Raw genomic sequence first — 14,788 nt, 5'->3', positions numbered from 1 at the left:
ATCACCACTTTATTTTAAGAATGTGAAATGTCAGAATAATAGTAGAGAGAATTATTTATTTCAGCTTTTATTTATTTCATCACATTCCCAGTGGGTCAGACGTTTACATACACTCAATTAGTATTTGGTAGCATTGCCTTTAAATTGTTTAACTTGGGTCAAACGTTTCAGGTAGCCTTCCACAAGCTTCCCACAATAAGTTGGTTGAATTTTGGCCCATTCCTCCTGACAGAGCTGAGTAAGGTTTGTAGGCCTCCTTGCTTGCACACGCTTTTTCAGTTTTGCCCACAAATGTTCTATAGGATTGAGGTCAGGGCTTTGTGATGGCCACTCCAATACCTTGACTTTGTTGTCCTTAAGTCATTTTGCCACAACTTTGGAAGTATGCTTGGGGTCAATGTCCACTTGGAAGACCCATTTGCGACCAAGATGTTGCTTCAATAGAACCACATAATTTTCCATCCTCATGATGCCATCTATTTTGTGAAGTGCACCAGTCCCTCCTGCAGCAAAGCACCCCCAAAACATGATGCTGCCACCCCTGTGCTTCACAGTTGGGATGGTGTTCTTCGGCTTGCAAGCCTCCCCCTTTTCCTCAAATCATAATGATGGTCATTATGGCCAAACAGTTCTATTTTTGTTTCATCAGACCAGAGGACATTTCTCTAAAAATTATGATCTTTGTCCCCATGTGCAGTTGCAAACCGTAGTCTGGCTTTTTTCTGGCGGTTTTGGAGCAGTGGCTTCTTCCTTGCTGAGCGGCCTTTCAGGTTATGTCGATATAGGACTTGTTTTACTGTGGATATAGATACTTTTGTAAATGTTTCCTCCAGGATCTTCACAAGGTCCTTTGCTGTTGTTCTGGGATTGATTGCACTTTTCGCACCAAAGTACGTCCATCTCTAGGAGACAGAACGCGTCTCTTTCCTCAGCGGTATGACGGCTGTGTGGTCCCATGGTGTTTATACTTGCGTACTATTGTTTGTACAGATGAACGTGGTACCTTCAGGCATTTGGAAATTGCTCCCAAGGATGAACCAGACTTGTGGAGGTCTACAATTTGTTTCTGAGGTCTTGGCTGATTTCTTTTGATTTTCCCATGATGTCAAGTCAAGAGGCACTGAGTTTGAAGGAAGGCCTTGAAATCCATTCCCAGGTACACCTCAAATTGATTCGAAGGATGTCAATTAGCCTATCAGAAGCTTCTAAAGCCATGACATCATTTTCTGGAATTTTCCAAGCTGTTTAAAGGCACAGTCAACTTAGTGTATGTAAACTTCTGACCCACTGGAATTGTGATACAGTGAATTATAAGTGAAATAATCTGTCTATAAACAATTGTTGAAAAAATGACTTGTCATGCACCCAATCGACTTGCCAAAACTATAGTTTGTTAAGAAGAATTTTGTGGAGTGGTTGAAAAATTTGTTTTAATGACTCCAACCTAAGTGTATGTAAACTTCCGACTTCAACTATATTTTATGATGTCCTTATGTACGTTCCCTTCATCTCCTTATGTAGGTTTCCTTTATCTCCTTATGTAGGTTTCCTTCATCTCCTTATGTAGGTTCCCTTCATCTCCTTATGTAGGTTCACTTCATCTCCTTATGTAGGTTCACTTCATCTCCTTATGTAGGTTCACTTCAACTCCTTATATAGGTTCGCTTCATCTCTTTAAGTAAGTTCACTTCATCTCCTTATGTAGGTTCGCTTCATCTCCTTAAGTAAGTTCCCTTCATCTCCTTATGTAGGTTCCCTTCATATCCTTATGTAGGTTCCCTTCATCTCCTTATGTAGGTTCCCTTCATCTCCTTATGTAGGTTCCCTTCATTTCCTTATGTAGGTTCCCTTCATCTCCTTTCCCCTCATCTCCTTATGTAGGTTCCCTCCACTCCTTAAGTAAGTTCCCTTCATCTCCTTATGTAGGTTCCCTTCATATCCTTATGTAGGTTCCCTTCATCTCCTTATGTAGGTTCCCTTCATTTCCTTATGTAGGTTCCCTTCATCTCCTTAAGTAAGTTCCCCTCATCTCCTTATGTAGGTTCGCTTCATCTCCTTATGTAGGTTCCCTCCATCTCCTTATATAGGCACCTATCTTCTTATGTAGGTTCCCTTCATCTTCATCTCAACGTCAACGGTGAAGAGGCGACTCCGGGATGCTGGCCTTCTAGTCAGAGTTCATCTGTCCAGTGTCTGTGTTATTTTGCACATCTTAATATTTTATTTTTATTGGCCTGTCTGAGATATGGCTTTTTCTTTGCAACTCTGCCTAGAAGGCCAGCATCCTGGAGTCGCCTCTTCACTGTTGACGTTGAGTTTGGTGTTTTGCGGGTACTATTTAATGAAGCTGCCAGTTGAGGACTTGTGAGGCGCCTGTTTCTCAAACTAGACACCCTAATGTACATGTCCTCTTGTTCAGTTGTGCACCGGGGCCTCCCACTCCTCTTTCTATTCTGGTTAGAGTCAGTTTGCGCTATTCTGTGAAGGGAGTAGTACACAGCGTTGTACGAGATCTTCAGTTTCTTGGCAATTTCTCGCATGGAATAGCCTTCATTTCTCAGAACAAGGATAGACTGACGAGTTTCAGAAGAAAGTTGTTTGTTTCAGGATCCTGTAATCCAACCCACAAATGCTGATGCTCCAGATACTCAACTAGTCTAAAGAAAGCCAGTTTTATTGCTTCTTTAATCAGAACAAGAGTTTTCAGCTGTGCTAACATAATTGCAAAGGGGTTTTCTAATGATCAATTAGCCTTTTAAAATGATGGATTAGCTAACACAACTTGGATTAGCTAACACAACGTGCCATTGGAACACAGGAGTGATGGTTGCTGATAATCGGCCTCTGTACGCCTATGTAGATATTCCATTTATAAAAATCTGTCGTTTCCAGCTACAATAGTCATTTACAACATTAACCATGTCTACACTGTATTTCGGATCAATTTGATGTTGTTTTAATGGACAAGAAATGTGCTTTTCTTTCAAAAACAAGAACATTTCTAAGTGACCCCAAACTTCTGAACGGTAGTGTATGGATATGAATGTGTTATGAAGTCCTTATGCCCTCTCTGCCCTCTAGGTATTGGGCTTCAACACGCGCCAGAGGAAAGCCTTCCTAAACGCGGTGATGCGTTGGGGCATGCCCGCACAGGACGCCTTCTCCTGCCAGTGGCTGGTCAGAGACCTGAGGGGCAAGAGTGAGAAGGAGTTCAAGTGAGTGGAGTGGGACTGATATGGCATGGCGTCCTTATTGTTTGAGTCATAGGCAGGCTAAAGTATGAGCTTACACTGAGCTCTTTATGCTACAATGTTGCTGCTGGTCTGTTCCCTCTCTGTCGTCTGTTCTCTCTCCCTCACTTCTCTCATCTTATGTATCAATCTCTTCCCTTTCTCCTCCCTTTCTCTTTTCCAGGGCGTATGTCTCCCTGTTCATGCGTCACCTGTGTGAGCCCGTGGCCGACGGTGCCGAGACGTTTGCCGACGGCGTGCCGAGGGAGGGCCTGTGTCGGCAGCCTGTGCTCACCCGCATCGGGGTCATGTCCCTGGTCAAGAAGAAGGTCAGGGGTCAAAGTGTATCTTAGAAACCACAATGCTAACAGAAACCACTAAGCTAACAGGCTAGCTACATTTCAACCAATAGCAATTGTCTGTTTTTTGGCGAAGCTTTAATTGATTCAGACCTGTCAGACCAGAATCAGTCCAGAATCAGACCAGAATCGTGTGAGGAAATACAGATATTTCACAGTTATTCAACTTCTTTCGTTTCCACTAAGACATTTTCCCAGGCTGTGACTTCCTTGTAACATAACGATAATAGACAGAAAATTAGGGTCAATTTCTTTCCAAGGGAAAGGGACTGTTGGCTAGAATAGAATTAGAACAAAACAAAATAAAATACTTTATTGCTTGATTTTGTCACAACACCCATCCTCAGATCCAGGAGTTTGAGCACATCAATGGGCGGTGGAGTCTTCCAGAACTGAAGCCAGAGATGAAGCCAGAGGTCCTGAGACCAGAGGTCAGTGTGTCTTCTTCCTCCAGAGCCTCCTCCCCTGGAGGGACCATGAAGACCGCTACGCCCACCCCTGACCCCAGCTGTACCTCAGACAACACCCCCTGCACCTCAAAACCAGGTGGGTGAACAAAGACACTCGCGCAGACGCAGGCACGCAGCTCACAGGATGCCCAGCAGAGGGCACTCAGGTCTGACTGTGATAACTGTGTGGAAACTACAGTAGGCTACATTCATCAATCTGACTCCATTATTATGCAGATAAATGCTACATGAAATGCGTGATACGTTACAGAATAACACAGAGTAAATGACTATCACCAATAGGCTAAGACTTAACGTGGTTACATGTGTCTTCAGTTTAGAATCATTTCTGAGTGAATGCGCCTGTACTCACATGGGGCTCGATGAAATATCGATGAAATAAACCAAGTCTAAATATATAGCATACTGCGTATACCAGGAGATTGTAATACTGGCACATTTTACCAGAGAAAACGCTGACATTGTATCCAGGGAAAAAACTTAAGTCACCCCCACCCTAAATAAACATGACTCAGCATTCTGCTGTTGAAAAACATAAGACATGACATCACACCCAGATATGAGTCAAATCAACTCAATTAAATTTGAATGTCATGACCAGAGAACAGGAAAATGCCTGAAACCGGTCAAACCGGTCGCTCTGAAAATCCATCAATGCAGAATACATACAGTTGAAGTCAGAAGTTTACATACACTTAGGTTGGAGTCATTAAAACTAGTTTTTCAACCACTCCACACATTTCTTCTTAAAAAACTATAGTTTTGGCAAGTCGTTTGGGACATCTACTTTGTGCATGACACAAGTAATTTTTCCAACAATTGTTACAGACAGATTATTTCACTTATAATTTACAGTATCACAATTCCAGTGCGTCAGAAGTTTACATACACTAAGTTGACTGTGCCTTTAAACAGCTTGGAAAATTCCAGAAAAAGATGTCATGGCTTTACAAGCTTCTGATAGGCTAATTGACATCATTTGAGTCAATTGGAGGTGTACCTGTGGATGTATTTCAAGGCCTACCTTCAAACTCAGTGCCTCTTGGTTGTGGGGGTGTTTTGCTGCAGGAGGGACTGGTGCACTTCACAAAATATATGGCATCATGATGAAGGAAAATTATCTGAAGACATCAGTCAGGAAGTTAAAGCTTGGTTGCAAATGGGTCTTCCAAATGGACAATGACCCCAAGCATATTTCCAAAGTTGTGGCAAAATGGCTTAAGGACAACAAAGTCAAGGTATTGGAGTGGCCATCACAAAGCCCTGACCTCAATCCTATAGAACATTTGTGGGCAGACATGAAAAAGCATGTGCGAGCAAGGAGGCCTACAAACCTGACTCAGTTACACCAGCTCTGTCAGGAGGAATGGGCCAAAATTCACCCAACTTATTGTGAGAAGCTTGTGGAAGGCTACCCGAAATGCTTGACCCAAGTTAAACTATTTAAAGGCAATGCTACCAAATACTAATTGAGTGTATGTAAACTTCTGACCCACTGGGAATGATGAAATAAATAAAAGCTGAAATAAATCATTCACTCTACTATTATTCTGACATTTCACATTCTTAAAATAAAGTGGTGATCCTAACTGACCAAAGACAGGGAATTTTTACTTGGATTAAATGTCAGGGATTGTGAAAAACTGAGTTTAAATATGTTTGTCTGAGGTGTATCTAAACTTCCAACTTCAACTGTACATTGCAATAAGTCATATCGAAATTAATGGATATAATGCATTTCTAATCTCTTGAAACAAACCCGAACACGACAATTGAAGTTGCACAAACACTCACAACATAAGGTCCAGTTTTAATCACTTTCCAGGAGACAAGTGGAATCTCCTGTAAGCCGCTGTCCTGTCGAGGGCTGGAGGTACGAGTTCAGCATGTACCGTGCTCTTTGAAGTTCAAAGATGTGGCCATCTATCCAGACAATATCATAAATATCATAAATTGTGATTGAATCATCACGCTGTGCTCCTGTGCCAGCCAGCCACCAACGCGTCTGAATCACAGTCCAAGAAGGTCATCATCTCTCCCACTGTGTGTGTGTGTGTGTGTGTGTGTGTGTGTGTGTGTGTGTGTGTGTGTGTGTGTGTGTGTGTGTGTGTGTGTGTGTGTGTGTGTGTGTGTGTGTGTGTGTGTGTGTGTGTGTGTGTGTGTGTGTGTGTGTGTGTGTGTGTGCGAGTGTGTGCGCGTGCGAGTGCGTGCGAGTGTGTCTGTGCGAGTGTGTCTGTGTGCGAGTGAGTAAGAAATAACCCCCTTGCATGTGTGTTGTGTTCAGCTACCCCTGCTCCGTCGGACAAACTAGAGAAGAACGGGAAAGATGGAGAGAAGGAAGAGGAAGATGAGGAGGGTAAGGCCTCATCTGAGCCAGAGCAAGATGGCGAGAAGGAGAAGAACAAGGGGAAGGAGGAAGAGAGCAACAAGAGTGCAGACTCTGAAGAGGTGAGAGATTGAACGTTATTAATTACACGGTCTTAATAAATCTTTCTACCAATAACTGTCACTGAACATTATGTTTTGTCCCCAGACTCCAATCTCTACCAAAGAAGCACTACAAGAATTATCCCCTTGCACAACAACAGACAAGGAGGAGAAGGGTACAAAAGAGGAGAAGGAGGGGAAAGAAACCAAAACGACTGACACCCTTCCGGCCCTAGTGGAGGAGAAGAAAGTTGAGGAGGAGAGTAAGGAGGAGGGGTCCTTCGGAGAAACAACTAAGCAAGGGTCGGAGGTCAAACATGAGAAACCAGGTAGTGTAACACTCTCACCTGGAGAGAAGGTGGAGGAGGAGAAAGAGAAGGACAACAACAAGGAAAAGGACATGGAGAAGAGTGAGGAGGCCCCTGTCCCCACAGAAGAGCCAGACAACATGGAAAGAATGGAGCGACAGCAACCCTCTGACGTGATGAAAGGTGTGTGACCTCACCTGTCCGTCCGTCCGTCTGTACATGTCAGTCAGTTAGTTAGTGACTCACTGACTAGTCACTGGTAGATAGGTATAGACTATTAGGTATAGTTCAATGGCATCCACTTATCTGAATGAACTGGCTTGTGCTTTTACTGCTCACAGAGGAAGTAAAAGGTGAAAAGGATGCTGGGAAAGAAGTGGCGAAGGAGGAGGTTGCCAAAGATGCCTTGCCAAAACCCCCCATCACCCCCCCCGAGCGACGGCGCTTCATGTTCAACATCGCTGATGGGGGCTTCACGGGTAAATGAGCCCTATCATATGTCATGTCTGGTACTGTGTATTAGAGGGGACACAGCCCTAAGCCGTGATATATTGGCCATATATCACAAACCCCCGAGGTGCCTTGTTGTTATTATAAACTGGTTACCAACGTAATTAGAGCACATCATTACCACAACAAAATCCAACCATGACACAGACAAGACTGTCGGGATTCAGGACATGCTTTTGTACTATTCAGTTAAGCAATAAGGCCCGAGGAGGTGTGGTATATGGCCAATATACCACGGCTAAGGACTGTTCTTATACCCGACCCAACGCGGAGTTCCTGGATACATCCCTTAGCCTTGCGATATTGGCCGTATATCACAACCCCCTGAGGTGCCTTATTGCTATTATAAACTGGTTACCAATGTAATTAGAGCAGTAAAAATACATGTTTTGTCATACCCGTGGTATGCGGTCTGATATACCATGGCTGTCAGTCAATCAGCATTCAGGGCTCGAACTACCCAGTTTAGAGGCAGAACTCACTGTGTCATGATGTCTGATGATCTCCCACAAAGAGCTCCACACACAGTGACTTAGTATCAAATCAAATTGTGTTGGTCACAGACATGTATTTAGCAGATGTTATTGCGGGTGTAGCGAAATGCTTGTATCATGGGTTGTTTTGACGTCAATGTTTTCAGTATCACAGGTTGCTCTTATAACATTGACACACAAAGTTATGTTGACGATCCCCCACAAAGAGCTCCACACACAGTGGTGGATCACACTCAGCATCAGATGTTGTTTTAACATTGACACAGCGTTATTCTGCTGTCCCTGTGCTGAGCAACATACACAGTGGCATAATACACTGAGTCCGTATCACTGTTTGTTATGACATTGACACAACGTTACGTGGATGCTATAACACTGACCCAACATTATGCTGACGTTTCACCCTGCAGAGCTGCATACGCTGTGGCAGAACGAGGAGCGGGCCGCCATCTCCTCCGGGAAGATGAATGAGATCTGGCACCGGCGACACGACTTCTGGCTGCTGGCGGGAATTGTACTGTATCCTTGACGGTGGTTGCCGCGGAGACCTTCTTGTCGTGTTTATTTATCTGTCATGCTGCGGCAGTGGCTTCGTGTGAAGTCCACCCGCCGGTGCATTTGTGTAGCAGAGAGGTATTAGATTGTATCTGCAGAAATCTACACATGAAATAGGGATTGGAACAGTCCATTCTGTTCTATTTGTATGACTTTGACTAGAATGCCAAATATCGAATCCAACCCTAGCCCTCCTACCACAAGAAACAATAAAGATCTGAAAGGATTCAGTAGGAATACACTTGATGAGAATAGCCCTATTCATAGAAGTTGTGCTAAAATACTTATTACTACTGACAGACTAGGTATTGCTTTGGCTACTGGTGTATTGAGCTGTATGACCCTTGACCCCTGCGCATCAGTCATGGGTACGCGAGGTGGCAGGACATCCAGAACGATCCCCAGTTTGCTATCGTCAACGAGCCCTTCAAGTCGCAGGCCAACAAGGGCAACTTCCTGGAGATGAAGAACAAGTTCCTGGCCCGCCGCTTCAAGGTGCGACACCACAGCATGTGACACAGCATGACATAGTATGACATAACATGACATGACATGACATAGGGTGAAAAAAACGTGACATGGCATAACAGTGTAGCATGGTATAACCTTCATAGCATAGCATAACTCGAAGGCCTGGAAACACTCTGGACCCGACACATCACATGACATACTATAACATTACCATCACATAACTATGACACAACAAAATCCAACCATGACACAGACAAGACTGTCAGGATTCAGGACATGCTTTTGTACTATTCAATTAAGCAATAAAGAGGTGTGGTATATGGCCAATATACCACGGCTAAGGGCTGTTCTTATACCCGAGTACCCGAGTTCCTGGATACATCCCTTAGCCTTGCGATATTGGCCGTATATCACAACCCCCTGAGGTGACTTATTGCTATTATAAACTGGTTACCAATGTAATTAGAGCAGTAAAAATACATGTTTTGTCATACCCGTGGTATGCGGTCTGATATACCATGGCTGTCAGCCAATCAGCATTCTGGGCTTGAACCACCCAGTTTATAATATCTAATAGAAAACATCTGTTTGAAGGATGTAAGAACAAGACAGACCCTATGAGAGACAGATATTGGGTTGACAGACCGGGTTGGTATTGCTGACCGGTGCATTTGTGAAATGACACTCATCCTGTTTTTGACGGCCTCACATGTTTCATACCCTGACCTCAACATCCGCATTCTCTCTCTCTCGCGCGCGCTCTCTCATGCTCTCTCTTTCTCTCTGCCCCCGAATTGAGTAAAATCACAAATTATGGTATTGACTAAATCACAGCTGGCTAAAATAAAACTGTAAATATGAATATAATCTCTCAAATTTCTCCAAACATGTCATCTATCGTTTTCCTCCTCCTCACCCCACACCCACCTATACGGTATCTCTCTCCTCTCTCTTCCCTTCTATCTCTAACATCTTCCTCATTACAGTTCAGATCAATGAAATCCAATAGAACTGTATTGCCATGAAGTGCAGTAGATACTGTAGATATACTGTATGTCAGAAAGCAGAAGAGTTTTATGATGGTCCGGCAGGGTAGCCTAGTGGTTAGAGCGTTGGACCAGTAACCGCTTGGTTGCTAGATCGAATCCCAGAGCTGACAAGGAAAAAATCTGTCCTTCTGCCCCTGAACAAGGCAGTTAACCCACTGTTCCTAGGCTGTTGTTGTAAATAAGAATTTGTTCTTAACTGACTTGCCTAGTTACATTTTTTTTTTTAAAGGAAAGAACTGACTGTAAGGATATGCGCTGAGAGTCGGGAAGCAAGTTCAGGGAGTTAGTGTTTTAATAAAATAAACGTAACATAATACAAAACAAGAACCTTGAAAAACGTACAGACATGAAACAGAAACAATGATGCCTGGGGAAGGAACCAAAGGGGGTGACATATAAAGGGAAGGAACCAAAGGGAGTGACATATAAAGGGAAGGAACCAAAGGGAGTGACATATATAGGGAAGGAACCAAAGGTGGTGATATATATAGGGAAGGAACCAAAGGGGGTGACATATATAGGGAAGGAACCAAAGGGAGTGACATATAAAGGGAAGGAACCAAAGGGGGTGACATATATAGGGCAGGTAACCAGAGAAGCGATGGAGTCCATGTGAGTCTGACAACGCGCAGTTGCGCATAACGATGGTGACAAGTGTGCGCCATAACGAGCAGCCTGGTGACCTAGAGCCGGAGAGGGAGCAGACGTGACAATGACTCTCCTTGTCTCCCCCTTCCCTCTCTCTCCCTTCTCCCCTCCCGCTCTCCCCCCAGTTATTAGAGCAGGCCCTGGTGATAGAGGAACAACTGAGACGGGCAGCCTACCTGAATATGACCCAGGACCCGGTCCACCCCGCCATGGCGTTGAACGCCCGTTATGCCGAGGTGGAGTGTCTGGCCGAGTCCCACCAACACCTCAGCAAGGAGTCCCTGGCCGGGAACAAACCAGCCAATGCCGTGCTGCATAAAGGTGAGGGGGAGTGTGGAAGGGGGTGGAGGGAGGATTGTGTGATTGTGTGTGTGTGTGTGTGTGTGTGTGTGTGTGTGTGTGTGTGTGTGTGTGTGTGTGTGTGTGTGTGTGTGTGTGTGTGTGTGTGTGTGTGTGTGTGTGTGTGTGTGTGTGTCTGTCTCTACGCATTTATATCAGTGATAAAGAAACACAGGCCCCCCGGGCTATATTTTTTCAAGGTTCTTTGACCTAAATCTGTCCAGTAAGCCTCACAGAACTGTTGCTGCCAGAGGGGAACATTTCACAATGTCATCATCAGGATAGAGTTACAGTCTCAGAAGAGTTGGTATGTTTGTACTGTTAATTTGAAAGGACAACATACTTGGTACATTTTCAACTGTTAAATGATGTTGAAAAGGAATGTTTAATACTGGCGGACTGCAGAGTTTGAAGGCATTGGTTCTAGTCCAGCACCAACCCACCGGATTCTCTGTGCACCGTGACTCACGTTCGCTATGTGTCCCACTTCTAGCTGATAATGTCCCCCAAACCCAGTGGAACTGAATAGTAGATGGTTGATGGTCGACTTAATAATAGTAAATGAAGAGGTGCCTGTTAACTGGAAACTGACCATTGTGTTGGTGTAATGTCAGTGCTGAACCAGTTGGAGGAGCTGCTGAGCGACATGAAGGCTGACGTGACACGGCTCCCCGCCACGCTGTCCCGGGTCCCGCCCATCGCCGCACGTCTGCAGATGTCAGAGAGGAGCATCCTCAGCAGGCTGGCCAGCAAGGGCACTGACACACACCCGCCCCGGTGAGCACACACGCATGCAAGCGTACACACACACACACACACACACACACACACACACACACACACACACACACACACACACACACACAATCCCACACTGGTTAAGATATTCTGGCTTCTGATGACTTGATTTAAGATTGATCATCAATTGAACCATCTGTCCCCTCTCCCTCCAGACCATCCCTCCAGGACCCTACGCCACTCCTCAGAACTTTGGGCCCCCCTTCACCCCCACCCCCCTGGGAGTCTTACCCATGGGAGGAGCCAACTACAGCCAGATGCCTCCTGGATCCTTCGTATCAGGTCAGTGGCCCATACTGTACATATACCCATTCACTGAGAAGGGCTTTCCAAAACTACTGATGAAGGATTCACTGTTTATATCGGTTACGATTGACTTTAAGGGTGTCTACTCTGCAGCAGCTGCAATGTCCTCTGAAATCGATCATGGACTGTCTGATATAGTCAACAATTCACTAGAAAACCTTCATCAGTGGTACTTTGGAAGAAGAAGAAATGTGTGTGTGTGTGTGTGTGTGTGTGTGTGTGTGTGTGTGTGTGTGTGTGTGTGTGTGTGTGTGTGTGTGTGTGTACTCGATCCAAGTAGGTGGTCTGTACAGTCCAAACGGAGTAAACAGATCAATTTAGCTCAGTACACTTACATACACACACACACACACACACACACACACATTTCTTCTTCTTCCAAAGCACCACTGAGGAAGGTTTTCTAGTGAATTGTTGACTATATCAGACAGTCCATGAACGATTTCAGAGGACATTGCAGCTGCTACCGAGTAGCCACCCTTAAAGTCAATCGTAACCGATATAAACCTGCCCCGCAATGGACTGCCCAAGAAGCCCTGAGGATGGAGGGATGGAGAAGTATGTCACGATATTTGTGTTGATGTAGACCTAATAAGGTACAGTTCAGAATGCATTGGCTTCTGGCTTTGGCAACTTGGACAGATGGGTCAAATCTGTTCCAGATATGCATGGGGAATGTAGCATCTTTATATGGTCATATATTTTGTAGTGAGACATAATGTAGTGAAATATTTGCAGCTGCTGCTATATATAAATCATTATGGTGAGGCTAGTGCTTCTGTGTAGTAATCATCATTTTTTCTCTCAAATGGCACTGTGAGATTACTCCATGTTTTATATCACCCTCCTAAGCACTGTTTATTGAAGAAAACAGAGTTGAGTACGTCTTACCCTCATCTGTTGTGATATAACCTGCCAATGCGGGAGACACTTCGATCAGGGAGATCCACGTGATCCACTTCGTCTTCCTCTCTGTCGTCGTTGTTGTTGACAGATTGTTGCCACCTGAAGTAGTCAGGTTCACAGCCAATCACAATCTCTGATGTCACTTTGGGGCAGACCCCCCCCAGAACTGGTATGATATCATTCTATTTCTATGGTGAATCCTAACTTCCGCCTAAATTGAACTTTCACTTTGTCATGTGTTGATGGCAATGGGAGATTTAAGAATTCAATGTAGGTGCAAGTTAGGATTCTCTCCTTGATCTTTTCAACACGATCGTTAAAAAAACCCTACAAATGGTTTTCTATCAGATGTTATGAACAAAGCTAGTAAAAATATGAAGGATTCTAGGACATTGGAACCCACCGACAATTTTGGAAGAATATTTGCAGATGTTTCTTTTTTCCTCCTAAAGGTTTATTGTACTCATTACAGTGCTTTTTTAAAATTCAAATCTCCTAAACTCTCCACCTCAAAGGTTTGTTGGCTTATTATCCAGCTCCTTCACTCTTTCTTAGTCCTCTTCAACTGCCAATGATGGAATGTATTTTCCCTCCTTTAGTTTGGCTACAGCAGATGTTGACCAGATACGTCTGCACTGGGGTGGGTTTGTGTTCCAAGACGTTTTGTAATGTAATAGAGATACGTGGTGAAACCTGATACTCTCCACTGGTATTACCTTGTAATTGGCCTGACCCAGTGTGCTGTCCGGTCCAGTCCGCCTGTAGCGTGGGCACTGTCTGTATTCCAACGTCTTGATTCATGTCATTGCAGAGGGGCCTGTCTGTCAGAGACATAGTATTTTTGGGAGCTTTTTCTGAAAATCTCATTGCAGTGCAGTTTCGTACCGAGTTGCGGTGCCAAGATACAATTCAGTCTCCAGGGACTTTTGTACAAAGGTATTTTAAGAGGACACCAAACCACACAGAACTTACTTGTGTAAACTCCTTGTTGGGACTTGTAAACTAGATCTCTCTTAGACCGAACTGAATGTTGGGCTGAACGCTGGTGTTCAGAAATAGTCGCCAGATCGCGCGCCGTCTGTTCTCCGTGGGTGTTGAGTCTGAGTGGACCGTGCTGAGCTGAATGTTGCCTGAACGCACAGACGAACCCGCTGAACCCTCTCTCTCTCTCTCTCGCTCTCTCTCTCTCTCGCTCTCTCTCTCTCTCGCTCTCTCTCTCTCTCTCTCTCTCTCTCTCTCTCTCTCTCTCTCTCTCTCTCTCTCTCTCTCTCTCTCTCTGGAGAGAGCAATACATATTTGGTACATGGGGTCGCCTTGGGGTTGTTGTCTTGGTTGTTGTTACTGACCCCTTTTTAGAGAGAAGGAAAAAAGGTAGAGGCAGATGAGGAGAGGAGAGATATGAGAGGGGGATAGAGAGAGGGCAAGGGAGGACAACTGTAACCTCATAATAACCTCCTAGTAACCTCAACAGTCTGTTAACCTCATCCTAGTCCTGAGTACGCAAAGCTGCTGCTGTCTCAAAGTAAACAATGTCTGTCTGCCCTGCTTCTTCTCTCATCACGTAACTTTAAGCTACATTTGGTGAACTCCAAGCAATTACGCATGACATATTGGACTCTCATACCAGTCACTCTCTGTGCTTTTCAACAGTCCTGAATTGTGGGAACACAAACTTTCAACAACATTGAAAGTCCCCCAAAATGCATTGCCCTCTGGGAAGTATAACGGTGGTTGTCGTTGTTTCCATGACACCTTGAGGAAACTGACCCTCTCAGTACTGGAGTGTTGAGGGCCAGACAGAGTGTCTCTGCTACGGTACTGCCTGAACTGCCTGACTGTCACTCCTGTTGCCGTGCCGTTGCCGTTGCCGTGGCCACCCCTACCTCTCCCTCCCAGTCCCACCCAGTCTCTACAGCTC

The 14,788-nt window shown here is 44.7% G+C and overlaps 1 protein-coding gene across 5 annotated transcripts in view; it reads left to right on the top strand.

Annotated features, from left to right (window-relative positions):
- LOC112261002 (chromodomain-helicase-DNA-binding protein 3) overlaps window positions 1-14,788 on the top strand; it is a 53,375-nt gene that overhangs the window by 28,152 nt on the left and 10,435 nt on the right. For all 5 annotated transcript variants that reach the window (XM_042328331.1, XM_042328332.1, XM_042328330.1 and 2 more), the window contains exons 28-38: window positions 3,082-3,215; window positions 3,415-3,559; window positions 3,937-4,135; window positions 6,344-6,507; window positions 6,593-6,977; window positions 7,136-7,273; window positions 8,209-8,317; window positions 8,716-8,848; window positions 10,647-10,842; window positions 11,475-11,637; window positions 11,814-11,940. In XM_042328331.1, the coding sequence (XP_042184265.1) occupies window positions 3,082-3,215; window positions 3,415-3,559; window positions 3,937-4,135; window positions 6,344-6,507; window positions 6,593-6,977; window positions 7,136-7,273; window positions 8,209-8,317; window positions 8,716-8,848; window positions 10,647-10,842; window positions 11,475-11,637; window positions 11,814-11,940 (1,893 nt within the window). The remainder of the gene's footprint in view (window positions 1-3,081; window positions 3,216-3,414; window positions 3,560-3,936; window positions 4,136-6,343; window positions 6,508-6,592; window positions 6,978-7,135; window positions 7,274-8,208; window positions 8,318-8,715; window positions 8,849-10,646; window positions 10,843-11,474; window positions 11,638-11,813; window positions 11,941-14,788) is intronic.

The sequence above is a fragment of the Oncorhynchus tshawytscha genome, linkage group LG10 (assembly GCF_018296145.1).
Source record: "Oncorhynchus tshawytscha isolate Ot180627B linkage group LG10, Otsh_v2.0, whole genome shotgun sequence".
Taxonomy (NCBI): domain Eukaryota; kingdom Metazoa; phylum Chordata; class Actinopteri; order Salmoniformes; family Salmonidae; genus Oncorhynchus; species Oncorhynchus tshawytscha.
The sequence above is the reverse complement of the archived record's forward strand: the minus strand, read 5'-3'. Positions and strand labels throughout refer to the sequence as shown.